Raw genomic sequence first — 25,949 nt, 5'->3', positions numbered from 1 at the left:
TGAAAATGTGTAGAAGAAAAATTTAACAATTTAAAACGTTGGAAAAAACTAAAACAAACCTTATGGAGCTTTGATTTCAAAAAAGGTACTGTTATTATACAGTATTTATGTTTACATTTTATTGTTATTTGAACAGCTGAGCATTGAACCAGGTGAAGAAACCTGTTTATTATTTATTCATTTGATTTTGCAACTGTTCACTGAAATAGCCGGTTTCTATGAAACTACATGTGACATGTCATATTTGGCTTTGACTTTGACTGAACATTTGCTCTCACTTTGCGGAAAAAATATCGGGATATATATCGTATATCGATATTCAGCCAAAATATATCGGGATATGACTTTTGGTCCATATCGCCCAGCCCTACTCTGTACATAGATCTCCACTGTTATCCAATAATTATTAAAAACGCATCATTCAGCCACACCTATGCACAGGGTGACATGTTTCTTCATTACCATGAACAAGAAACTAGATTATCTACAAAACCCACATATCTCGCCCTGAGGTAAATACGTATGTCAGGGATCACATATTTTCCATACTGAGTGGCTGGGTGGTGGCACCGTCTTTGTCAATGTGTTTACACCACACCCAAAGTTGTATTGGAGTAACAGGTATGGTTAAGGCAGGGTTAAGGACCAGGTCCTGTCATTAACAGACAGTGGGGAAAAAAATGAAACTGATGCACAGCAGGAATCAAGCCAGGTGACATACCTGCAGAGGCATGGAGACGCCTAATGGTTAACAGGCAGACACAATAGCCTACCTGTCTGATCAAAGTTGACATTTGCTCAAAAATCAAGCATACTTCATCCCCTGTGTTTATTTAAGAGGAACTACTGTCAGCTCATTCCTCCATAAAGCCTCATTTTAAGCATCATAATCCACATTATTTTGCTATCAACACTTTAACATCTATTTCAAACTGCTAATTAATTCAACAATTGTCAAGCATCATTCAGCATTAATTCATGCTTGAAGGCTTTCTCTCTTAAGCCTTATGTCTATCTTGGTTGCCAAATTTAGGTAATCAGGTTCCATTGATTCAAATTAACCTATCCAAAAGAACTGTCTTTCCAGTCTCCTTGAAAAGTAGTAGTGTAGAAATGTGTAGTTGCAGTTAAATTAGTCTGTTAATTAGACTGTGAGCTGCATGAATGTCAATAGTCTTGTACTTACATACAATAGAGTAGTATCTGTATGGCTGCAATTAATAACATTTTCAGTATTGATTCATCTGATTTTTTTTTTTTGAAATTTTTTTTGAAAGTCAGCAAATAGCGACAAATGCCCATCACAAGTGCCAAGATAACATGGTGGCATTTTAAAATTACTTAGTTCAAAACCCGAAGATATTCTGTTTACTATTGTAAAAAACATAGAATATTCACATTTGAGAAGCTGATTATGATTCGACTGACTAAATAGTTGCTGATTAATTTTCTGTTAGTTGACTAATTGTCTCAGCTCTAATTATCTGATATCTTGCACTGCACATGGGTGATAATTAACACTGAATGGTCATTTTGGGCCATCCTGGACAGAGCAGCAACTAGCCCATCTAAAACAATGTCACTCCTCACTAGCCTCATTGGAAAGTTGTTCACCACCGAGAGAACTTCTCTCACAAAATCACTGCTGAACATTGTCTTAGTTGTCAGAGCAAATCTAGAAGCATCCTGTTGTAGCGCTACAGTCACTCTGACTGCAGTAGGGATCGACCGATACTGGCTTTTCAAGGCCGATACCGATTATTAGTAGTTAATTAAACCGATATTTGAAACCGATATGCATTTACAGTGAAAATGAAAATAGGATTTTGGAGTGTTACAAACTCCAACACAAAACTTTAAATGCTTTAAGCAATTATTTACTAAATTAGAAACTTTAAACATAATGCACAGTAAAAGATAGTCAGTGTTGTGGGCGGGACATTAAGTCAGACTCAATGGTGAGTGAAATGGGAGCAGAGACAGGAGACAGACTGTAGAGCTGTAGCGGAGCCAAAGTAGTGCACTTTTTAATTCATTAACTTTATCGGTTATCAGGCAAATAAAATGCCGATACAGCTAATCGGCCAGGGCCGATAATCGGTCTATCCCTAGACTGGAGGTTGCCTTCATGTTTCAGAGTAGTAACCACTTCCTAGCTACTGTCACCTCCTCTTTCGCAGTATACTGGGTCCACTGTGTGCACTGGTTCTCAGCAGGGGCTTCCCTAGAGTTTTATCTCTACTGATTGGGCTGTAGTTGGAGCCTGCTTTATATTTTTCAGTTAACAATAGATTCAGTCCATTTCTATCCTCACTGCTATCCCACCCTTTTCCCCTCTTCTTCGCCATCCCTCCCCCTCTCACTGTCATGTCAGTTTACTTAGTCGATTGATGTATCTCGCTCTTCCTCCATCCTACACCCCTCCACCCACCGATCTCTCTCCGTCTTTCTTCCTCCCTTCTTCTCCTTGATTTGCTGTCTTTCAATTAGGCCAACCCTGACCCAATCTCAGCTGGATATGGCCTGCATAAAACTTGCGTGCTACTACTACTACTCTTGCTTTGTGCGTGGCTGCACATGATGTATGTGTGTCTTGACACAGAATCACATCAGTGAGTGTCACTGTCCGACAGTCCTCAGCGCTCCAGTTTTACGTCTCCCACAAGACAGTAGGCCTGTGATGGAAAAAAAATGGCTTAACGCAGACTCACTTTTTATTGTTCATCTTTTTTTTTGCCTCCCCTTTTTTCCTCCCACAGTGCCAGTAGAACCATGTCCAAGCCAACGGGGGGCGGTGTCAACGATGTCACCCGCTTATTGATATCAGGGGCGGCACAGCCAGGGTCTCCCACCTCCAACTCTATGTTCTCCGCCGCCAGCCAGGCCGACTGGGCGGCTAAGAGGCTAGTATGGGTGCCGTCAGAGAAGCATGGCTTTGAGGTAAGGCGGGAGAGAAATGTATGACTTTTTGTTTTTTGTTTCCAACAAGCACCAACATCTAATTAAAATCATACTGGATGTAAAGAGATTAAACTTAAATTAAAGTTGAATTTCAGGGCTAAATGCCATCTATTTTTACAACTTGTTTTCCTGTTTCCTACTATATAAGTATAAGTATTCCAAGTGTGTGCCTTCGGTTGAAGGTGTGTCAAACAGGTGCGGCAAAGCAGCACAGGGCGTATGAGTCTTTGTAAGTGTATGTGTTATCATATTTTATGAGGTTTCTATCCTGATGATGTTACACTCTATCCCATGCTTTCCTTCATCCTATTAAATTCCTTAGTATGCCTTGTGATGCTCTCCAACACATTTAGGCCTAATAACTATAACAAGGCCCATGTCATAATATTAATTTGTTCCACTTTTCCTGGGTACTTGTATAATGCACATTATGAGTTTTCATTGGTGCATATTGTAGGATGTGACACATGAATTTGATGTCCTATCTCTGAGTTTCCCTCTCTCTGCTGGACTGGTTTCATAGAGAGCTCTATGAATAGAACAATACTCTCCTTCAGCCTCCTAATGTTAAAGAGGCCGTTGTAGAGACACTGACTTCATTTTACACTCATGATCTGAGAATGGCACTGTAGGACAAACGCACACACATACCGAATATACACATTCATAAAGTATAACACACAGAGAAATGGACGCTTTCATCCAGTTTCATATTCTGAGCATGTAGTTCAACCTGTGACTAATATACACCCACGTACACACAAACACAAATGCACATATTTTGTGTGTTGTGCATGTCAAGTAGCAGAGCGAATAAAGCGTAGCAGAGTAGAGTCCTGTGACCTGGTCAAAACCAGAGTTCACTACTTCCTGTCCAGCAAGCACAAGACCAACATGACAAGAGAGTTCCTCTCTTTTCTCCCACCATCTATTCTTGTCTGCTGTCAAATACAATGACTGCTCTTAGTCTAAAGCTCACTGGCAGAGTTTCTGGCAAACATTTTCACAAATATATTTTCATTGTTTGCTTCATTTTATATGCAGGCCAGCTGGGTAGAATTAAAGGACTAGACCAGAGTTTTTATTTCGTTATAGCTCATTACCTTCAAAATAATCAAACAATGCGGCTAAATTGATTTTAGATTTTTTGATTGCTACACAAATAAATGTAATTGATGTCCTATCTTCTAGGTAGCTGTTACCTTCAATTTGTTTTCAGTGCAGAATTAATTAACATTTTCAGAATGTTGAAACTTGCTTTGGACTGGTAACCTATCACAGCTTCATCAGTTTAGTCTTTTTTTATTTTATTTTGTCTCACTAACGACTTAATGATGCAACATCCAAGATTTAAGACTTCTGAGAAAATCTGAGGCTCCGGAACAACCTCTTTTTAAATGCAAGAAATTATTAAATTCACATTAACGATAAATGCGGACATGATGTTCACCGTGGTGCTTTACCTACAAAAAGCAAATTTAAAGTGTGCTATTTGATTCTCACATAGAACAGAAACTCTCTCTTCCTTCATCCCATACTGCCTTTGTTAAATCTCTCTGTACTTCTACCCCCAGTCGGCCAGTATTCGGGAGGAGCGTGGTGATGAGGTGGAGGTTGAGCTAACAGACAGCCAGAGGAAGGTGACTCTGTCCAGGGAGGAGGTGCAGCGGATGAACCCCCCGCGCTTCAGCAAAGTGGAGGACATGGCCGACCTCACCTGTCTCAACGAAGCCTCGGTGCTGCACAACCTGAGAGAGAGATACTACTCTGGCTTGATCTATGTGAGTGGACGAAACAATGAATGCAGGTGAACGCGTTCACAGCATATAACTAATAAAGAATCTGTGGACATTGTTCTGACGCCAATGCACATGCTCACATACATGCATGTTTGTGTCAGTCTGTATGATGTACATGCATGTGTTAGCTCCTCTGGCATCTCCTGTGTAACTGATATGTGAGGAGTCCGTTTACAAAGTTGTTTATGTGTGTTTAGTGGCAGTGGGAGGCATCTCCAGTTTCTCCTGCAGAAAAGAGGGACGAGAGTGCAAATAAGACATATGAGTAGGATAGGATGGATAGGAATGGAAGTCCTAGTGATGTAAGCCAATGATAATTGACATGCCCTGGAAGTAAATAGTAAAGTAGAATAATATATATGCAATTAAATGTAACTGAGCTGACTATTAATGATATGAATGATGTAGGATGATGCCGAGAGGAAAGATTGAGAGTAGCAGGGATAGATTTTTGGAATAGCTTTCAGAGGCGTGTTACAATATGACAAGATAGTGTAGTTATTATGTATCATCATGACTTTCACTACTAATGTCTGGGTGTGGCTAGACATTGTGTAGAAAATCACTGGCTGCATTCACATGAGGCAAAATGTTCCTTACTGAATCAACTGATACATTTATATACACATTTATCTCCATATTCTTTTATTATGACATTCTTAATGTGATTGGTGTTATGTATCGGGAAATGGATGACTTGTTTGTTTGCTTGACTTAAATCAGTTTAATTGACAATTCCCTGAATGTTCAGATAAGGTGTTCACCTGTGTCACAATAAGTAATCGGCGAGAATGGTCCTGGCCCGCGTAATATATTGATTCAAGTAAAGCCTACATTGAGCGCTTGACGCTCCTTTCAGTTTACTGCTGTACTTTCTGCTGAAGCAATAGTTTTATCCCCTAAGAATACGCGACTCCTGCAGTTATCAAACGGGAGAAGTCAAGCCACCCACAATTATTGATAGTCTCCTTGAAACGAGCACAAACCACTTAACTCAAGTGACAGAGAGAGTGTTCTGTCAAAAACAGAAGGTTATTAAACAGACCAAAAACAAAATGATGCAGATTTATTCTGACTGGACTGATATCCTAATTGTTGGTGAAATAAAAGGCACCACGGACTGCACTATGAGGATAAGGTCAATGTAAATCTCTCTGTTCTCTGTTTTTCCAGACCTATTCAGGGCTGTTCTGTGTGGTGGTGAACCCTTATAAGAACCTGCCCATCTACACAGAGTCCATCGTGGAGATGTATCGGGGCAAAAAACGCCACGAGATGCCCCCACACATCTACGCCATATCAGAGGCCGCCTATCGCAGCATGCTACAAGGTACTTATAACTATCTGTGACCTGCGACCCTTGACTATTACTGACACTATAGCTAACCCATACATGTGCTATCAGCTCAGCTGGCCTAGAACATGGTACTGAAACCTGTCTATGATCTTTGGTCGCTAAGCCACACCATGAACGCTATTTGAAGGTGTGGTATAGTCTTGACTTGTGGCTGTTATCAAAAGCCTTAAAAGTGAAAACAAATAGGCAAGATGGTATTTTCAGGTGTGGCACTCCTTGTCCCAGTGATATTGTATATTTGTTGTGGTGATGATAGTTATAGACATTGATAGACATTGCGTAACAGACATTTTTAGGCCCTACCTGTCATGTTGAGCTCATGAGAAAGAATTCCAAGCAACCATTTCAAAGCAGTTACAGGGCGATTGAGCAATGTCTCTGTCTCTTTGTGTCTATGTATTCGCCACCTCCCGTCCCCCCCAGGTTAGGTTGTAGGTGTGTTACCACAGTGATTGAACCTGTAGGACCAGTATGAATTCTTATAGACTGAATGTGTGGGAATCTTAAATAACACTAGGTAATGTTGCAAACAATGTCCACCCATTGAATAACAGTGTCGTGTGGTTTTAGCAGCCTGGAGAGGCCAGTTCAGCTGGTGACCTGCTTCTCTCTGCAGTGCTAATTAGTGTCGGAGTGACTGACATGTTGAGAGTCAAAGCACAGTCAAATTTATACACAGGAGCAGTGGGCTAGAGGGCTAGTGCCACATATAATCTAGATATTAGCCATCAAAACTTGTGGTGTGAGTGTATATGGAGGCTTCCAAACAGTGGCGGTTCTACATTGAAGTACACCCTGGGCGAGAGACCCCCTTTGTTGACAACAAAAGACCAAAGCTGTCTCTTAATACTTTCCAAAATTCCTAAGCCCATTTATTTCTACTGAAAACGTCAATCTTTAACATGTGTATAGGATGTGTGTTGATTGGCCTGGGGGTTAAAGAATCGATTTTAAATTTTCCAAGTCCGTCTTAAAACAATTTGTAGTAAATGAATGCACCTTGATTTACGTATTTACATGCACTGTAGCTACCTGTAGTATGTACAGTATGACCTGTGTACTACTAGCTAATCACTTCCTATCAACATGCTGCTGGTTGATGTGTTCTTAATAAGATGTTGCTCATTAATGTGTTTTTGGAGGAAGAAGCTTTATCAGGCTGTGGTTTGGGTCTTTAATGGGATTTATTGATAAAAAAAAAAAGTACAGACTATCACCAGCCTTAACCTCTAATCGATTTAGTAGTTTTTTAAAGACAGAAAATACAGATTACTTTGTTGCTGCATTATAACATCACAATCACTATATTTGACTACAATATTCCTAAAAGCATGTTTTGGGTGTATTTCAATATGGGGGTAATACTCAGGTGTCCACTTGTATATAAATTACGTGAAAATGTACCCCAGCACATACAGTAATGCTATGCGAAGTCCCAAACTGGACACATCCGAGAGTAACTTTTTTCATGTAAAATGTGAATATTTCAATGGATATTCCAAATATAACCTATTTAAGACTTAGCCTATAAGGAACTACTGTATGTGTGGAGCTAATTCTCTGCTTTGGTAGGACACACACACACACGCACACGCATCCCGAGCATGTGCCCGCGGCCGCGTGCGTCGCTCCTCCTTGTGAATCCTAAATAGCGCGGAGCTATATGGAATCGCAGGGTGTCCGGTGCCAGACTGGAGCAAAGACCACTGTAGGAGCCGTTAGCGCGGATACAACTGCCCACCGGCCTGGGAGTGCACCATCCCTTTATCACTATTAAATCACTGTTCTTTATTATCAACGTTTCATTCCTTTGAAGACATTTCAGAGCAGCATTGTCTTTTTTTTTTTTTTTTTTTTTTTTTTTTTTTTTTACCAAGTCTGTTTCAGCCCCCCCTCCCCTTTCCCCTTCCGCCAATTTAACAATTCCCCACACAGTGAAATGATAGATAATAGATAACCGCTTTGCGGCGCAGAGGATTTGTTTTGTTATTTTAAGTGCTCGTGCCGCCCCCATGTGTCATGAAAAAATGTCGCCCTGGGCAGCTGCCCACTTCACCCGTGCCAAGAAACGCTACTGCTTCCAGAGCATGTCATGCCTGGTTAGTGTCCGGTGGAGGCTTGGTTTAACATTAGCCAACCACTGGCATTATAACCTCCTACACTTCCATACAGCACCTTGCAGTGTGTTTATTTTTTTTATTTTTTTAAAGGAATCATATGTCAACATGCGTAGACCTTCAAATATGCAGAGTTGGGATCCTTGTAGCTGTTTGATGATGACTTGTCAGCCATGGAATAAACCACATGTTTAACACTCATCTTTATGTCACTCACTTGTCCTTGCATTGTTTTTTCTTTCACAGACAGAGAAGATCAGGCAATCCTCTGCACGTAAGTAGTCAGCTGCACACCAGTGTGTCTTTCTGTGAATGCTTTGTACTTTGCCGTAAGGAAAATCTCTGGGTCACATTGAGACTGTCTGCCTTTATTGGAGTGTTTGTGCATGTATGGGTCTGGTGTTCTCTCATGTGCCTTCATTTGTGTGTGTTGGAGCCTTCATGCACATATTCATGTAATTGTAACCTATTCATCTTTCAAACAAATGTGGATCAATTAAGATTGTTTTTATTCAAATGTCGCACAGATCGAATTACTTTTCCCAGTTGTGTGAAAAGATTTTTTCTGGGGGGGAAAAATAACACAATTAAAGGGTACTCCACTGTGCTGACTGCTATCTTTCTCTTATTCGTCTCTATGCAGCTAATAATAAATCTACAGTTCTGCCTTTTAACACTTTTTGGCCTTTCTAACCGTATTTCCATGATTACGTTTCTTGCATTGGTATCATTTGTTGCAGAAATTCCTAGTTCACGTGTGATATTAATTGTTGTTGTAATGTATAAATGCAGGACATATCAATGTTCACACTGATATTCTTTATGGGCCATTCTCAAACATGAATTGAAAGAAAAATCACATCTTAGCAAAAGGTCAGGCCTGTAATGTTTATACCCATGGTTTGTCTACCTACCTGCTTGCCTGAAGGCCTGCCATCCTTCTCCCTGTCATCATGTCTTCCTGTCAGACTCTTCCTGTCATTGTCAAGGATCCCACTTTAGGCTCATCTTGAATCAGTGTTTTTAGGATGAGGCGTCTGCTTCTTTTAGATCTTTTACTGCTGCTATTTTCACTCCTTTGTCCTTCGTTCTTCTCCAAAACCAACAATACTGACACGGCCTGTATCCTCCACACCTGCTTTCTGTTTAGACCTGTGGCTTTGAATGCACTGCATAGGCTCTATATTTATTGGTGTTATGAATGAGTTTTTGGCCACTTCTTCCTGTGTGTTCTCTCTCTTTAAAATGCTTATATATACCATTCATAGTTGAGGCTATATGTGTTTGTAATGGAGCTAGTGTAAAAAGAATAGTGATTCTTTGTGTACATGTGTGTTCCTTACTTGTGTGTGTGTGTGTGTGTGTGTGTGTGTGTGTGTGTGTGTGTGTGTGTGTGTGTGTGTGTGTGTGTGTGTGTGTGTGTGTGTGTGTGTGTGTGTGTGTGTGTGTGTGTGTGTGTGTGTGTGTGTGTGTGTGTGTGTGTGTGTGTGTTCCAGAGGGGAGTCTGGAGCTGGGAAAACGGAGAACACTAAGAAAGTCATCCAGTATTTGGCTCACGTTGCCTCTTCCCATAAGGGCGGCACTCTGGGTAGGAACAAGGAAGCTGTGCAGGTACGTCACAGAAGAGACACCACAGAAGTACAAATAAAATAAGAACAGCTGGAAAAAAAAAAAACATACAAAGAGAAAAAGAGAAAAAGGGCCTTCCAGATATATTAAGAATGAGGAATAACAAGAAAGATGGGGAAGGTGCAGAAGTGAGGAAAGTGTGTTGATGGGGAAACAGATTAAGGATAAGGTAAACAACTATGAAGTAGGATGAGACTGTAGGAAGCTAACATTAAATTGTTTAATCACTAATTCATGTAAGAGTGCTTCTAAAACGTATCGAACTTGACTACATGCTAAATAGCTGTACAGTATGTCAATCCTGTGTACACGGTTTATAGTTGTTTTGCTGTTACTCTTGGTCAGTGCACTTCATCCGTGTTTTGTTTTTTTATGTTGCCAGAACTTCTGCTCTTGACATATTTTATTTTTTTAGAGATTTATTTGCCTTTTTATTTGACAGAAGACAGTTTAGAAATGGGGGAGAGAGAGAGATGACATGCAACAAAAATCCCAAGGCTGCCAAAGTGCTCCATGCCCTTGACATTTTAAGTCACTTTGCAGTTTTTTGACCAATATACCTCGAACGTGGGCAGAATGTTGTAGTTGTAACTTTGATGTGTTGCAATCTGGTATTTCCATAAAGGAATAGTTCAACATTTTGGGGAAGTGTGAGATGAGAAGATGCCACTCTCATGTCAAATCTGGAATCGGGGCGATTAGCCTAGCTTAGCATAAAGACTGGAAGCAGCGGGAGACAACAAGCCTGGCTCATTTCAAAGTCAATGAAAAAATATGCTTACCAACATGCATAAAGCTCACAAACACATTGTTTCTTGTTTGCTCACAAACACATTGTTTCTTGTTTGTCCACAAACAGAAATGTAAAAATGACAGTTTGGATTTTTATGTTCTGTAACTATTTCTTGGTGTACAGCCAGCCTCGGAGTCTTGTCGTCACAGTGATGTTGGATTGTGCTCATTAGTGAGCTTTAGATGGTAGACCGTTGTTGAACTTTGGACAAAGCCAGGCTAGCTGTCTCCCCCTGCTTCCAGTCTTTACGCTATGCTATGCTAAGCTAAACTAATCGCAGCCCTTCTCCAATGCTGTACTTAGCGCACAGACAAGAGAGTGGTATCAATCATCTAATTTCACATTACGATAGAAAATGAATAAGCGTACTCCCCAAAATGTTGAACTATTCCTTTAACCTAATTACCTTTTGTTGCAGTGTTTTCAGTGGTGATTTAGTTTAAAGGTACTGCTCTCTTGTACCTCAATCACATCCCTTTCCTCTTTATTTATTCATAATGACTGGTTTTTATTATTATAAGACATGGGTTTTCCTGCGGGTACAATTCATTTGTATCTTATCTCACCTTGGGGTGTCTCAATCTGTCCTCTTTTACTGCATTTTCCCAGCAAATTTTCTTACCTTCCTTCCTGCACTTCTTTCCCTTCATTCTCCTCTCTCTGCATTGCCCCTCTCACTTTCCTGCATGTTCAGATGGACGGCTCTCGGTCCTTAACAAGAGGCAGTACTTTGGTGAACAGGGTAAGTTTACTTTATCCTTCTGTCCTGTCCTGTGCTTTTGTCCCGTCCTATTTCCTCTTGAATGAACTCTATAATGATACTGACTAACCAACAGAGTAACCTTAAACCTTTAACTGTCAGCGCTGATGTGGTGCATCATAGCAGTCAAGCCTTATACAGTATATTTGATTTTGCTTGTTTGTATATCTTTATTTGTTGTTGTTATTGTTGTCTTATTTGTCTTTTTTTGTTTGTTCGTTTATCCCATCCATATGGTCACCCATCCACCCATTCTCCTCCCACCTAAAACTTCATTTTTTCCCCCCAAAATTCGCCAGAGTATGCAATATGTGAGTATGAAAGTATTTAGACAACTTGGGGTTTATTCATTGTGGGTCACATTTTGTAGAAACTTTCCATGTAGAATATTAACCAGAGCTGAATGATTGTCTTGATACATAACAAGAATCATGTTTTCTGTACATAGTGCTTTTTGTTTTTGTTTTTACTATTTATTTTTTATTCATTTTAAATGAACCATGGCTATGGAGTTTTGGCATGTTTTATTCTATTCTTCTCAGTTGGCTGAGGGTTGGCTTCCCATTTCCCAGTGACTTATAAATGCCACAGGTTTTTACATACCTGTAGAACTATGAGGCATTTCTGCTGTAGAGGTGGTTTACATCACATCAACCATTGTGTGCGTGGGTGTGTGTGTGCGTGCCTGTGTGCGTGCCTGTGTGCGTGCGTGTGTGCGAGCGCATCTTGCTCTTTGTCTGTTTGTGTATCTGTGTTGGCTTGTCTGCATTCCTTGACAGCATTTACAGTTTTACCACCTCCTGTAGCTACAGTACTCCCATCACTGGCTGCTGCTGCTGCTGCATCAACAGCTGCTGCACTGGCAATGCGACAGCCACAGTAATGCATTGCAGCTAGCAAGAATCAGCCTATATGTAGCTTGTGTATGATGTTAGCATCTAAATCTGCAGCTTCCCTCTGCCCTTGTTTTTCTACAACAGTGGTTCTCAAATGACTCTTGTTAGTTGGTTTCTAGAGATTGCCTTTTAATAATATAGATTACATTTTAATTAATTAAATATGAAAGATTATTGATGCCCTTATTATTGACTGCTTAACTAATGAGGGACTATTACTCTTATTGATGTTGAGAATCATTTGTTCCTGGGTCTGGGGATGTTGCGTGTTTGGGGATGCTATTTTGGGCCCTAAAAAAATGCACCATTTTGTGTCACTGCTCTTCAAGGATGAGTAATGCTTTTTCTGTTTTACATAACAGATCAGTAGTTACTCCAAAGAGAGCAAGAATATATGGTGCATTTTAGTAGGTAGGCCTATGGAAGTCTCTTGTTGAGGCTGTTGGCCTTGTTGTGCTGTGAATCTGATCTGACGTCTCCTGTGTGTCTCAGGGCGAGCTGGAGAGACAGCTGCTGCAGGCCAACCCCATACTGGAGGCCTTCGGCAACGCAAAGACTGTCAAGAACGATAACTCCTCTAGATTTGTAAGACCAGACAAGATACATTGTACAAACAGATAATGTTTATTACCTCCTGAATATATTGTCAATATCATTAGTTTGATAATGTAATGCAGAACTGAAACATAAAACCACTTTTTTTCTTCTTCAGGGTAAATTCATCCGCATCAATTTTGATGTGGGGGGGTACATTGTTGGTGCCAACATCGAGACCTGTATCCTTTCACATATCTTCAAAGTTTTTGAAAGATGAATACACTCTTGCTCTCTAAGCAAGCTGCCTCATTTACAGCATAGTTAGGCGAAAATACTTTGTCCATTTATTGTGACCCTATTGTTAATTTGTAAAAACGTGCAAAAAGAATTGCATCTTTAAAGGTTTGCATGTGTATGTCCATGACCATATAAATCCAGACCTCCTTGAAAAGTCCCGGGCCACCCGTCAGGCCAAAGACGAGAGGACGTTCCACATCTTTTACCAGTTGTTGTGTGGCACTTCAGACGAGACAAAAGGTAAGCTAAAGGACAATATTTGACCAAAGTGTGATAATTGAATACTGCTATACTACAGAACATACTGTTTGTGGGAGCAATCATCGGACAACGTGTTTGTTCCCTTTTTTGACCTTTGGAATGCGCCGTGGTCGACGCGCTTAAACAAGACTCAGAATGACTCCACAGTTTTCTTTTTGTTTTTACGTTTATTTTTCCTTATCACTCAAGCTTCAATGTGATACGTGATTTTGTCTTTTCCACAGAGTAGATAAACTGTCCTTACCAGACGGCGTACAAGCAGTGACAGCAGAGCCAAAATAAAGGACGTAACAAAAATCAACTTTAACTCAATCACGTTCTGTGTAGTACTTGAACAGCGGTCAACAAACCGTATGGCTACAAACCAAAAGGCAACTAACAGAACGACAGCTCCTGGCTTTTATACACCAGCTGAAACAATCACTACCTCAACCAGCTGATTGTCAAAAGGCTGTGACGATATGCCACGCATCAAGATCAATTAACACAAATTACCAATTTCCATCAAGCCTAGTTTACTGCAATTGTCACTGCATCTATGCACAATTTATCAAAATAAAATGTAATATCAAAATCACACTTTTGGCTCCAACATTCCGGCCCCTAATAGTTATGTAACTTCACATGACTATTACAACAAATACAAGCAGAGCCAATACACATGAAAGCATCTACAGTAATTTATCACGATAGCATAAAGCCAAGTCCATTGTGCGGTAATGTCCATCTTTAAGTCCTTTAAGCCTTTTTTTGTTTTTATGAATATACAGTCCATAGTGTGTATGAGTGTGCTTGTGGTGTGAAGTGAAAAAAGGGAAAAAAAAGGGGGGGGAGGGGGGTTACACTTCATTTTGGGCCTCAGCCAGTAGGACCAGTTTAGTGATGGGTCTGCAGAGTTTGCTAGTTTTTGTCACACGCCGTACGAACCCTTTTGAATATGGCAAGACTTGAATGACTTGTCCCATGATCCACGAGCCTCTTAGAGCGGTAACGTCGATGATGAGGACAATATCTCCTGTGACAAAATTTCTTTTATTTTGGTGAAAATGTATCAATGTCATGTAGTAATTCATGCCTTCTCTACTTAAATCTTTCTCTCTGTTTTACCTGTTTTATTCCCATTCCTAGCGGACCTGCTCTTAGGAACTGCTGATGAGTACCGCTTTCTCAGTGGAGGCTCCATCCCTGTTCCTGGTCAGAGCGATTCAGAGAACTTCACCCAGACCATGGACTCCATGGCTATAATGGGCTTCACCCCAGAGGAGTCAATGTGTAAGAGCGGCGATCATACAGAAGATAGAAAGTAGTTTATTTTGTGGTCTATTTTTGATTTTTTAACCCTGCTATAAATCACCTTCCCTCTCCCTGTCTCACCTCTCCTTAGCCATGCTTAAGTTGATCTCTGCTGTGCTCCAGTTTGGGAACATCTCCTTCATGAAGGAGAAGAACCAGGACCAGGCCTCGATGCCAGATAACACAGCTGCTCAGAAACTGTGCCATCTGCTGGGCGTCAACGTGCTGGAGTTCACACGGGCCATCCTCACTCCCAGAATCAAAGTGGGTCGAGAGTATGTGCAGAAGGCCCAGACGAAAGAGCAGGTAACATTTATGTGCAAAGACATTTGTGCTCATACAGATGAATAAGCATTTGTCCCTGTGAAGTGTATCTAACAGCGTATCCTTCTTCCTCTAGGCTGACTTTGCTGTAGAGGCCTTGGCGAAGGCCACATATGAGCGTCTGTTCAGATGGCTGGTCCACAGGATCAACAGGGCTCTGGACCGCAGACAGAGACAAGGAGCTTCCTTCATAGGCATTCTTGATATTGCTGGATTTGAGATCTTCCAGGTTTGTTCATGTGTACTTTTTTGAAGTGTGTTCGGTGTAACACAAGTCACAAACGTTAGGCATAAAAGCGTGTTCTTCCATAGTTTACCTGACATGAATTTATTAATTATCGAGTCTTTGTTTGCTTTCCTAAACCCATGCTTTCCCCTCCTCTGCAGCTCAACTCCTTTGAGCAGCTGTGTATCAACTACACCAACGAGAAGCTGCAGCAGCTCTTCAACCACACCATGTTCATCTTGGAGCAGGAGGAGTACCAGCGCGAGGGCATTGAATGGAACTTCATCGACTTTGGCCTTGACTTACAGCCCTGCATTGACCTCATCGAGAGACCAGTACATATACATACGTTTTTTTTTTTTTTTTTTATAAAGAAGCACACATTATTACCTGTTAAATGAGAATATTTACTTGACATATAAATAGTGGGCATTGTTTGGTGATTGTGGGGAAAAGGAATGGTGGAATTCAGGTTGCAGATTCAACCTGTGGCCCATAGAACCTATTCACTTCACTACACTCAACCACACCCACAGATGAAAGAAACACAAACATGCACACACACACTCTTGATTCGTTGTCAGATTGAATTATAAAGTCTACATTTCACTCACAATAAATGTTGTTTTTTCTCTGTTAGGCCCACCCGCCTGGTGTTCTCGCCCTGCTAGATGAAGAGTGCTGGTTCCCGCGGGCGACAGATCGCTCATTTGTGGAGAAGCTGTCTACTGAGCAAGGCAGCCATCCAAAATTCTTCAAACCAAAGCAACCACGTGGAGAAGCTGACTTCTCCATCATTCACTATGCTGGCAAGGTATCCCATCATTTTTATCTTTTAATGTCTGCCATCTTTCCCATTCAAAGGAAGCAACTGAAAAATGCCCCCTGGCCTGTAATGTCTCTCAGGTGGACTACAAGGCACATGATTGGTTAGTGAAGAACATGGATCCTCTGAACGACAATGTGGCGTCTCTTCTCCACCAGTCGTCTGATCATTTTGTCTCAGAGCTTTGGAAGGAGGGTGAGACAGATTTACTCTCACATTTATTCACCACCATTTTTTCATGTCCTGTAATTTGTTTTTCAAGCTTGTCAAGTATAAATAATGAAGCTTTCCGGTGCAAAATGTACTAACTTAACTGTATTTCTCTGTCTTTTCTTTCTCTATCATGCAACTATTCTATCATTCTGCTGTCTCTCACTTTCTGCTCATCTCTCTGTTCTTCCTCCTTCTTGTTCTCTCCTGTGTTTGCTTGCTCTTGACTTTTTTTTCTTTCTGTTCTTTTCTCTTCCCTCTCCACTAATTTGGTGCTCATTTGGGCTCCTTCTTTTGGCCTTTCTTTTTTTTTTCTCCCTGTGCCTTCTATCCTTCTTCCTACATCAGATATTCAAACTCTTCCTCGTGTATACTTCTTTGACTCCTATGCCACACTACAGGCTAATGGCTCCGACAGTAGGTTTTTCTCCTCCTCTGTGTGTCACACTCCCGTTCCTCACTCCCACCTCTACTTATATCACTCCTTTGTATTCTGTCTGCCCGTTGTTTGATTGTAGTGTACATATATATTTTTTTATTCCTTTTTAGTTGTGCTGTAGTGCCCTGAGCTGTTACATGTTGTTAATTCTTTTCCCATATTGTCGCTGTGCTGTTTGCTCAGTTGTGCTCTCTTCGCTCTTTCACCACGTTTTTGTTTTTAGTGACAGTGCTGTGCTAGTGTGATGTAGCGTTTTCCATTTATCTTTGGTTGTGTAGAAATTGGTCAGTGTCAAGGTATAAGCATGCTTTAAATTAGTCACAAAAACCACATTCAGGATCACATAAGAGTTGTGCAGCACAATACTGCCACAAACAACTGCCACTGGAGCGGTTTTATGAAAACCAACCAGGCAGAAATGTGATCCTGAATGAGCTCTGGAGATGCAACATATTGGCATACAGTATACAGTAACATTTAAATAGCAACCTCAGTATTGGTCTAATTGTGTTATTAATGTAGATATTTGGCTTATTGTGGAATTGGCAAATTCATTAAATGTTTCAGTATATCACCCAATACAGCTGTCATATCAGAAACAGAATAAATCTTCATGGTCTTCTTCTTTTTTTTAATGATACAACAGACAAACCTGCAGTTATGCCTGTGGAGACATGTTCATAACTAACCGGTTGAGCTCGAAAATTTGTTAGGCACCTGCTGTGTGTGTGTGTGTGTGTGTGTGTGTGTGTGTGTGTGTGTGTGTGTGTGTGTGTGTGTGTGTGTGTGTGTGTGTGTGTGTGTGTGTGTGTGTGTGTGTGTGTGTGTGTGTGTGTGTGTGTGTGTGTGTGTGTGTGTGTGTGTGTGTGTGTGTGTGTGTGTGTGTGTGTGTGTGTGTGTGTGTGTGTGTGTGTGTTTTACTGGCCAATATGGGTGAGCAAATATATACTGTTGGTATTGGCTTTGAAACCATATATTTGCATCTCTAAGGAACTCCTCCATTGTCTACCATCTGATATCATCTGTCCAGAGACTTGATAGCAGATGTGTAAGCAGGTGGTAAATCATAATAATAATCCCATGGCATTACTGTTGCATTTACACAGACATCACCATGCCAAATCTGGCAAACACTCTTTTTACTCCACTAAACAAATAATGCTGCTGAAACTGAGGCCCCGCTCCGTGTTTTCGTCTAGTGGACAGGATTGTGGGTCTGGACCAGGTGTCTTCAGGAGAGAACAGCGGGCCGGTCACGTTCGGAGCAGCAGGGCTGAAGACAAAGAAGGGAATGTTCAGGACTGTTGGTCAGCTTTACAAGGAGTCGCTCACGAAGCTGATGGCCACGCTGAGGAACACAAACCCCAACTTCCTCCGCTGTATCATCCCCAACCACGAGAAGAAGGTAAGACGGCGGGACTGGATGATGGGGAAAAGGGATAGGCATGTGAACACTGTTTTAAATCTAAACGGACAAATAGCTGGGGGGAAATGGAAGGCATGTCTGAATTAAATTGTCCATTCTTTTCACTCTATATTCTCTTGTCTTCTTGTTGTCAGGCCGGTAAGCTGTCCCCCAACCTGGTTTTGGACCAACTGAGGTGTAATGGAGTTCTGGAGGGCATCCGTATCTGCAGACAAGGCTTCCCTAACCGCATCCCGTTCCAGGAGTTTAGACAGAGGTGTGTGTGTGTGTGTGTGTGTGTGAGATTGTATGACAGAAGAGACTGGACAACAGACACTAATAACACACACTAAATGCTTCATCGTCACTTTCTCTGGCTCTTGCTAATTACCATTTTTACACACAGTCTTGTGTCTCTTGCTCAAACATTCACACTTACAAAATCACATTTGTCTTCCAGATATGAGATCCTGACTCCGAATGCTATTCCTCGCACCTTTATGGACGGCAAACAGGCATCAGAACTCATGGTGAGTGATTTTTTATTTTTTTTTATTTTTTTCTCCGTAGCTAAAAGAATACAACATACTGTACAATGATTCAAATGGTGGACATCTCCAACCACTGTTTTCATCATTCAGATTAGAGCTTTGGAACTGGATCACAACCTGTTCAGGGTGGGTCAGAGTAAAGTCTTCTTCAGAGCCGGAGTCCTGGGTCACCTGGAAGAAGAAAGAGACCTAAAGATCACGGACACCATCATACGCTTTCAGAGCGCCTCCAGAGGCTACCTTGCACGCAAGTAAGAGCATCACCTAAGAGAAGGCAATAGCAGAGAGAGAGAAAGAGTGGTATGATACTGATGATACTGAATTATTGTTACAGTTGGTCATTTTTAAACATTTGTTACACATAAATTGACTTGATTTAACTTGAGTCATCAGTCAGTCAACACTAACTTGGTTACTAAATGAAACTAAAGGGATAGGAGTAGACAAACCTCTAACGCTGGTGGTGTTTTTCTGTAAGGAGCTCTCGCTTGCTGCTGTTAAGGGCGCATTTTTGTATTTCACTCTTAAGGGGGCATTCATATTTAATCTTTTGTCAGCCCCTATCAATGACTCAGGAATAGCAACAGCCTTGCCAAGTTTTTGGCCTGCATACAACATAAATAAGTGATATTTTTACAATAGAGGCTTACTAATTAGAGGTAAGCTTATTTGTATAGCACATTTACTGCACAAAGGCAATTCAGAGTGCTTTACATAATGCATTAAAAACTTTAAAATGCAAAATGCTAAATGTCCCTAACTAAGTGTCTCTGGTTATGGCCTTGACTAAAAAACGTCTTTGTCATTTGCTTTTTGCTTGACAACCTATTATCTTGTGACACCAGTCGCTCAGTGTTGGTACTGCCCCATCACTGCACAGTGTAAATATTAGTAGGAAGGTGTAGTGGAGCATAGGTAACAAAAGAAACTAAAGCCAAATATCTGCACCTGTCAAAGTAAGCAAGTTGTTCATGTTGATTACGCTAAAAGTTTAAAGTTGTCATATGCTGTGGGTTAAGAAGAGCTAATACATGACTCCACTTAGTTCTGTAGTTGCTGTGTCTGAAAGGATGATTCATCACCTTATTTTTAATTTTTTTTTAACTTCTCAGATCCTTCCTGAAGAAGCAGCAACAGCTGAGTGCTCTGAGAGTGATGCAGAGGAACTGTGCTGCTTACCTCAAACTCAGGAACTGGCAGTGGTGGCGGCTGTTCACCAAGGTATTTTTACTCTTTTCTTTACTTTGATTTAGTTTCTTTGTATTAGTAAATCAAAGTAGCATTGTTGTTGTGAAATGTGTCAATACAAATGTAGAAAGGGAGATATAATTACTAGTCGGTGCACGAAGGAAAATATCTCACATCCCAGCTCACAATAAACACGACTATTAACTACAGAAAACTGAACTGGATTGGATATTAGAACATGCATACGATGACTTTAGATCCTTAATGATGCAGGAATGGGGACATTCCTCACATTGACCTCTGACCCTTGTTCTGTGCCAACCAGGTGAAGCCCCTGCTGCAGGTTACCCGGCAGGACGAGGAGATCCAGGTAAGGGAAACCGAGCTCCAGAAGGCCAAGGACAATCTCACTCGAGTGGAGCAGGACTACACAGAGCTGGACAAGAAACATGCTCAGGTAAACAAACCTCGATCTTTGTGCTGCCTCTTTCTCCCCTACGCTCTTATCCCTCTGCCATCAGTGCCTCGCTCAACTCTCCTTCTCCTTTCTTTGTCCCGCTCTAGCTGATCGAGGAGAAGGCCGTGCTGGCTGACCAGCTGCAAGCAGAGGCGGAGCTGTTTGCCGAGGCAGAGGAGATGAGGGCCCGGTTGGCCAGTCGGAAACAGGAGCTGGAGGAGGTGCTGGGCGAGCTGGAGAGTCGATTGGAGGAAGAGGAGGAGAGAGGCGTGCAGCTGACCAATGAGAAGAAGAGGATGCAGCAGAATATTCAGGTAAGGAGATTAAGTCAACAAAATTAAGTGAACTCTCCAGAAATATGTAAACAAAAGCTAATATTGATTAACTCATCCGTTCTTTCTTTTGGATTTGCTTAGTCATAAAAACTGAATCTCTAACGTTATATGGAAACTGAAGTTAAATCAAGTTTTCATTCACAGCATGTTACTTAAATCCTGTCCTCTCCTTGTCAGGACCTGGAGGAGCAGTTAGAGGAGGAGGAAAGTGCCCGACAGCGCCTCCTGCTGGAGAAGGTTACCTTGGAGACCAAAGTGAAGAGTCTGGAAGCCGACTTGCTGAATGCAGTGGAGCAGAGAGACCGACTCAGCAAGGTGGGCATCACATTATAACTTTTATCATCTTGTCTGAGTTTGTGTTGCGCATCCTAGTATAGATATTTATACAGGTTTCATTATCCAATGCATGTCGTTATTTTTCTCTGAGCAGGAGAAGAAACAGCTGGAGGAGCGTCTGGCCGAGGTAACCGATCAGCTCACTGAGGAAGAGGAGAAAACCAAAAGTCTAAACAAACTCAAGAACAAACAGGAGGCTGTCATCGCTGACCTAGAGGGTAACTGTCCTGATGTCATTCCACAGGCAACCCACAGGTGTAATGTAACTGGGTTTTCTATGTAGTGATCGATGCTTTGGTTTGGTTGCATGCATGATGGCATTAAAATTAAAATTACTGAGGTCAAATTTATTTAGAATATGAACTGATTTTATGTAGAAACTTTTGGTATTTTGAGTTGTATTTTTTGTATTTGAAAGACGTTTTTTTTGAGTTGAGACTTTCCAAAACTGTTCAAATACGATATAACTATTTTTCTCCCGAAAATGAGTGAAATGATCTCTGTATTTAGATAAAACAATTTCTACATTTTAGCCATAGCTACAAAGCAATCTCACAACCTTGTCATTCACAGTCATAGTTCCCGTTATCCAACTTTGTCTAAATGTTGGTACTGTTGAAATACTGCAATATGTAAACTGTGGCTTCTACAACTGTGTGCAGAGCGCTTGAAGCGTGAGGAGCAGGGGCGCTTGGAGCAGGAGAAGTGGCGGAGGAGGATGGAGAATGACTCGTTGGAGGCCCAGGAGCAGCTGTCGGACCTGGGCATGCTGTCCGCCGAGCTGAGGGGCAGTCTGGCTCAGAAGGAGAAGGAAATCACCACCCTGCAGGGCCGGTGAGACACAGGACGACATATGATAGACGACGCAGTAACACAAATAAAGGCTTGTCATAGATTTTTCCCTGAACTTACCTTTATCGGTTTCTGTCAGGTTGGAGGAAGAAGGAGCGCGTCGTGCGGAGGCTCAGAGGGCGCTAAGGGAGGCCATGTCCCAGGTGTCTGAGCTGAAGGAGGAAGTGGAGAATGAACGAGGGATGAGGGAAAGGGCGGAGAAACAGAGGCGAGACCTGGGGGAGGAGCTGGAGGCTTTGAGAACTGAGCTGGAGGACACTCTGGACACCACAGCTGCCCAGCAGGAGCTAAGGTAAATGATGCGCTCATAAATGATCGTACATTTTGGCTTTGATAGTTCAATATTTGTGTTTCTGTTGTCAGATCAGGACTGAAAAAGAAATTATGATATAAGAATTAGACCCCTTTGACCCTCTTCCGTCTACGCAGGTCTCGCCGGGAGGCGGAGTTAAATGATCTCCAGCGGTGTGTTGAAGAGGAGACTCGCCGCCACGAGGCCCAGCTATCAGAAGTCCGAGTCAAACACAGCGCTGCCATAGACAGCCTCCAGGAACAGCTGGACAATAGCAAGAGAGTAAGAGGAACATACACACACATTTAAAAACACATAAAAGTACATGCGTAAACATGTCGCTCATCAGGTGTTGTGTTCATGTTCTCTTACAGGCACGTCAGTCCCTGGAGAAGGCCAAAGCCATGCTGGAGGAGGAGAGGCAGAATTTGAGCTCAGAGCTCAAGAGCCTCCAAGCGAGCCGCACGGAGAGCGAGAGAGGCCGCAAGAGGGCCGAGGGTCAGCTGCAGGAGCTCGGCGCCCGCCTGGCTCAGGCTGACAGAGAGAGGGAGGAGAAGGAAGAGCGAATGCACAAGCTACAGGTGCAAATGGATACAAGCACACTGTCAAACCTTATATGTTTAGTTACTTTTTTGTGTGTTCAAATAGGTGTTGCTTTGTATGTTTTGAATCTCACACAATCTCATTCTGGTTCTGCAGTAAAGAGATCCTTTTGTATTTCCTTGTAAATTCACCTCTATCCCCACTCTGTCTTTTTCAGTGCGAGATTGAGTCTCTCTCCGGCAATTTGTCCTCCTCTGACATCAAAACACTTCGTCTCACTAAAGAGGTCAGCAGCCTGGAGAGCCAGCTGCATGATGCCAAGGTAACAAAGTGAAGCACACACAGACACCAGGGTGGGCTCAGGTGTGATGTTAAGCGTTAGCCACAGACACTTTTAGCTAGGGCTGGGCGATATGGAGAAAATCAAATATCCCGATATTTTTTACCCAATACCTCGATATCGATACCGCAACAATATTGTAGTGTTGACTTTTGGTGCTTTCACAAAATATTAACACAATGAGATTTTTGATAAATAATCATCATTAATGTGGATATAATGACTAAGTGGGTAAAGGCAAATAATAGAACAGTTACAACAGTCTGGTAAGTTCAGAAAATGGCATCACTGTACTGTAATGCAGCCTTTAAAGCCAGAAAAAGACAACACTTGTGGCATATCACGATATTACAATATCCAAAATCTAAGATGATGGCTAGTCCCATATCACGATATCGATATAATATTGACATATTGCCCAGCTCTACTTTTAGCACTTGGTAGAATGGCAATATTTTTTTTAAATGTCTTGAAAAGAATCCTCCACTGGCTCCAATCCTGACTCAAAAACACCCACACATGAACAGGCTTGTCGCCAGGCTTTGGTTGACACTGTTGTCTTTTGTTTTCTCTCAGGAACTGCTGCAGGATGAAACTCGTCAAAAGATGGCTCTGGGCTCGAGGGTGCGAGCGCTGGAGGAGGAGAAGAACGGACTGATGGAAAGACTTGAGGAGGAGGAGGAGAGAGCCAAAGAGTTGACCCGGCAGATTCAGACTCATACCCAGCAGGTAAATCAAGAGAACTCCGCTTCATCTCTTTTAAAATAGATCAATCTATCAATTTATGTTATTCCAGACCATGGTCCACAACAGTAAAACATCCAAACTACCCAAACAGTAAAAAAAAATAAAAAAATCCCATTATCCAAAGTAGACTAAAGCTGTTAAACTGATGGTTAGATGGTTATTGCTTTGTGAAGTTTCTTTAAACACATCCATGACATTTATAAACCCCGCTCTGCTCCACCTCTGCAGCTAGCAGAGCTTCGCAAGCAGTCAGAGGAGGTGAACACTGCGGTGGAAGCCGGAGACGAGACACGCCGGAAACTCCAGAGAGAGCTGGACAGCGTCATCCAGAGGGAGCGACAGAAGGAGGAGGAGAAGGAGCGGGTGGAGAGGCAGAGGGAGCGACTAAGGGAGGAGATAGAGGACATGACACTTGCCCTGCAGAGAGAGAGACAGAACTGCACGGCCCTGGAGAAGAGGCAGAAAAAGTTTGACCAGGTCAGAGCCCTTATCAGTTCACTTCCATGCACAGGCTGCAGAAAACAAATACTCCTAAATTGTCTTTCCTTGACCGCTAACTTTGTCTCCATCACCCCTAAGTGTCTGGCCGAGGAAAAGGCGGTGAGCGCTAGGCTGGCAGAGGAAAGGGACAGAGCAGAAGCAGACAGCCGAGAAAAGGACACAAGATATCTGGCGCTTTCCCGAGCCCTGCAGGTAAACATATTGAGAGCAGATAATACAAGAATGTTTTGTTATGTACATTGCGGTTGCGGTGATTAATCTTCTTCTGGTGTTTCTGTGTGTAGGAGGCCCAGGACCAGAGGGAAGAGCTAGAGAGGTCCAACAAGCAGCTCCGTCTGGAAATGGAGCAGCTTGTAAACCAGCAGGACGACGTCGGCAAAAACGTAAGAATCTTCCTCTTGGGGACTCCTTTGTTCTTTTCTCTGTCTCGCTCCTTAGTGAGTCACCGCCTCTTTTCTGCTCTCGCCGTCAGGTCCATGAGCTGGAGCGCACTCGCAGGAGCTTAGAAACGGAAGCCCAGAACCTGCGAGTTCAGACGCAGGAGCTGGAGGAGGAGCTGAACGAGGCGGAGAACTCAAGGCTGAGGCTGGAGGTCACTCTGCAGGCGCTCAAGGCTCAATTTGAGAGGGAGATAAGCAGCAACGAGGAGAAAGGAGAGGAGAAGAGGAGGGCGCTCAGCAAGCAGGTAGAGAGAGGAGGGGGAGAGGAAATCCCAAAGTGTGTTGTTGCTGTTCTTTTCTCCAAATCACTCCAAATCATTCTTATCCTTCTTCCTGTGCCAGGTGAGGGAGTTGGAGATCCAGCTGGAGGAGGAGCGGAGTCAGCGGTCTCAGGCTGTGTCGACCAAAAAGCAGCTGGAAGCAGAACTGCAGGAAGCCGAGACCCAGGTGGAGACAGCCGGCCGCGGAAAAGAGGAGACTCTGAAGCAGCTACGGAGGCTGCAGGTTAGGACATTTTCACGCACATATACGTTGATTTTTTTTCTGTACTTTTCAATGGCCTGCATTTAAAAATAAAAAATCTCTGTTTCTCACAGGGTCAAATGAAGGAAGTTCTGCGTGAGCTGGATGAGAGCAAGTTGGCTCGGGAAGAGGTGGTCGCACAGTCGAAAGACAGCGAAAAGAAGATCCAATCTCTGGAAGCAGAAGTCCTTCAGTTAACTGAAGTGCGTGTATTTAACTGAACTCCAGCAGAAATATTTAGATATAATGCTTTTTAAATGGTGTGGGTGTTCTGAGTGACTTTCAACCCCCTGGCTGCATTCATTTGTCTGTGTAGGAGCTTTCAGTATCAGAGAGGCAGAGGAGACAGGCTCAGCAGGAGAGAGATGAGATGGCCGATGAGATGGTCAACAGCAGCTCTGGAAAGTTAGTACCACTCTACGACAGATATACTAGTTAAGCAGCGTGTTGTTGGTTGGTATGTGGACCTGTGTGTTGGTGTTACTAAAATGTAATGTTTGTCCAGGACCGCACTGTTTGAAGAGAAGCGGAGGTTAGAAGCGCGAGTCAGTCAGCTGGAGGAGGAGCTGGAGGAGGAGCAGAGTAACTCTGAACTGCTGGCGGAGAGACAAAGAAAGACTGCTCTACAGGTACGCTAGATGTCCCTGCACACACTCACACATCCACCACTCTCTTATGTCACCTTGTGACATGCGTGTAAGTGCACGGCCTCATT

General features: G+C 42.4%; 1 protein-coding gene across 8 annotated transcripts in view; it reads left to right on the top strand.

The window, feature by feature from the left end:
• The window catches only part of myh14 (myosin, heavy chain 14, non-muscle), a 32,078-nt gene that overhangs the window by 1,865 nt on the left and 4,264 nt on the right, over positions 1-25,949 (top strand). For 4 of the 8 annotated variants that reach the window (XM_028579457.1, XM_028579455.1, XM_028579460.1 and 1 more), the window contains exons 2-40: positions 2,760-2,940; positions 4,536-4,742; positions 5,934-6,090; positions 8,481-8,508; positions 9,731-9,845; positions 11,351-11,398; positions 11,716-11,727; positions 12,805-12,897; positions 13,025-13,088; positions 13,288-13,386; positions 14,536-14,679; positions 14,792-15,006; positions 15,101-15,253; positions 15,412-15,585; positions 15,891-16,064; positions 16,157-16,271; positions 17,925-18,130; positions 18,286-18,407; positions 18,591-18,660; positions 18,772-18,932; positions 19,794-19,902; positions 20,195-20,326; positions 20,434-20,640; positions 20,839-20,976; positions 21,092-21,215; positions 21,660-21,831; positions 21,929-22,141; positions 22,279-22,423; positions 22,516-22,722; positions 22,902-23,006; positions 23,601-23,753; positions 24,000-24,248; positions 24,351-24,464; positions 24,557-24,655; positions 24,745-24,957; positions 25,055-25,216; positions 25,309-25,437; positions 25,551-25,639; positions 25,740-25,863. In XM_028579457.1, the coding sequence (XP_028435258.1) occupies positions 2,773-2,940; positions 4,536-4,742; positions 5,934-6,090; positions 8,481-8,508; positions 9,731-9,845; positions 11,351-11,398; positions 11,716-11,727; positions 12,805-12,897; positions 13,025-13,088; positions 13,288-13,386; positions 14,536-14,679; positions 14,792-15,006; positions 15,101-15,253; positions 15,412-15,585; positions 15,891-16,064; positions 16,157-16,271; positions 17,925-18,130; positions 18,286-18,407; positions 18,591-18,660; positions 18,772-18,932; positions 19,794-19,902; positions 20,195-20,326; positions 20,434-20,640; positions 20,839-20,976; positions 21,092-21,215; positions 21,660-21,831; positions 21,929-22,141; positions 22,279-22,423; positions 22,516-22,722; positions 22,902-23,006; positions 23,601-23,753; positions 24,000-24,248; positions 24,351-24,464; positions 24,557-24,655; positions 24,745-24,957; positions 25,055-25,216; positions 25,309-25,437; positions 25,551-25,639; positions 25,740-25,863 (5,409 nt within the window). In that variant the 5' untranslated portion in view covers positions 2,760-2,772. Of the gene's footprint in view, positions 1-2,759; positions 2,941-4,535; positions 4,743-5,933; positions 6,091-8,480; positions 8,509-9,730; positions 9,846-11,350; positions 11,399-11,715; positions 11,728-12,804; positions 12,898-13,024; positions 13,089-13,287; positions 13,387-14,535; positions 14,680-14,791; positions 15,007-15,100; positions 15,254-15,411; positions 15,586-15,890; positions 16,065-16,156; positions 16,272-16,634; positions 16,695-17,924; positions 18,131-18,285; positions 18,408-18,590; positions 18,661-18,771; positions 18,933-19,793; positions 19,903-20,194; positions 20,327-20,433; positions 20,641-20,838; positions 20,977-21,091; positions 21,216-21,659; positions 21,832-21,928; positions 22,142-22,278; positions 22,424-22,515; positions 22,723-22,901; positions 23,007-23,600; positions 23,754-23,999; positions 24,249-24,350; positions 24,465-24,556; positions 24,656-24,744; positions 24,958-25,054; positions 25,217-25,308; positions 25,438-25,550; positions 25,640-25,739; positions 25,864-25,949 lie in introns of all 8 variants that reach the window. The other 4 variants (XM_028579462.1, XM_028579458.1, XM_028579456.1 and 1 more) reach the window with 4 other exon arrangements.

The sequence above is a fragment of the Perca flavescens genome, chromosome 6 (assembly GCF_004354835.1).
Source record: "Perca flavescens isolate YP-PL-M2 chromosome 6, PFLA_1.0, whole genome shotgun sequence".
Taxonomy (NCBI): Eukaryota; Metazoa; Chordata; class Actinopteri; order Perciformes; family Percidae; genus Perca; species Perca flavescens.
Note: the sequence above shows the minus strand (reverse complement) of the source record. Positions and strands in the feature narration are given on the sequence as shown.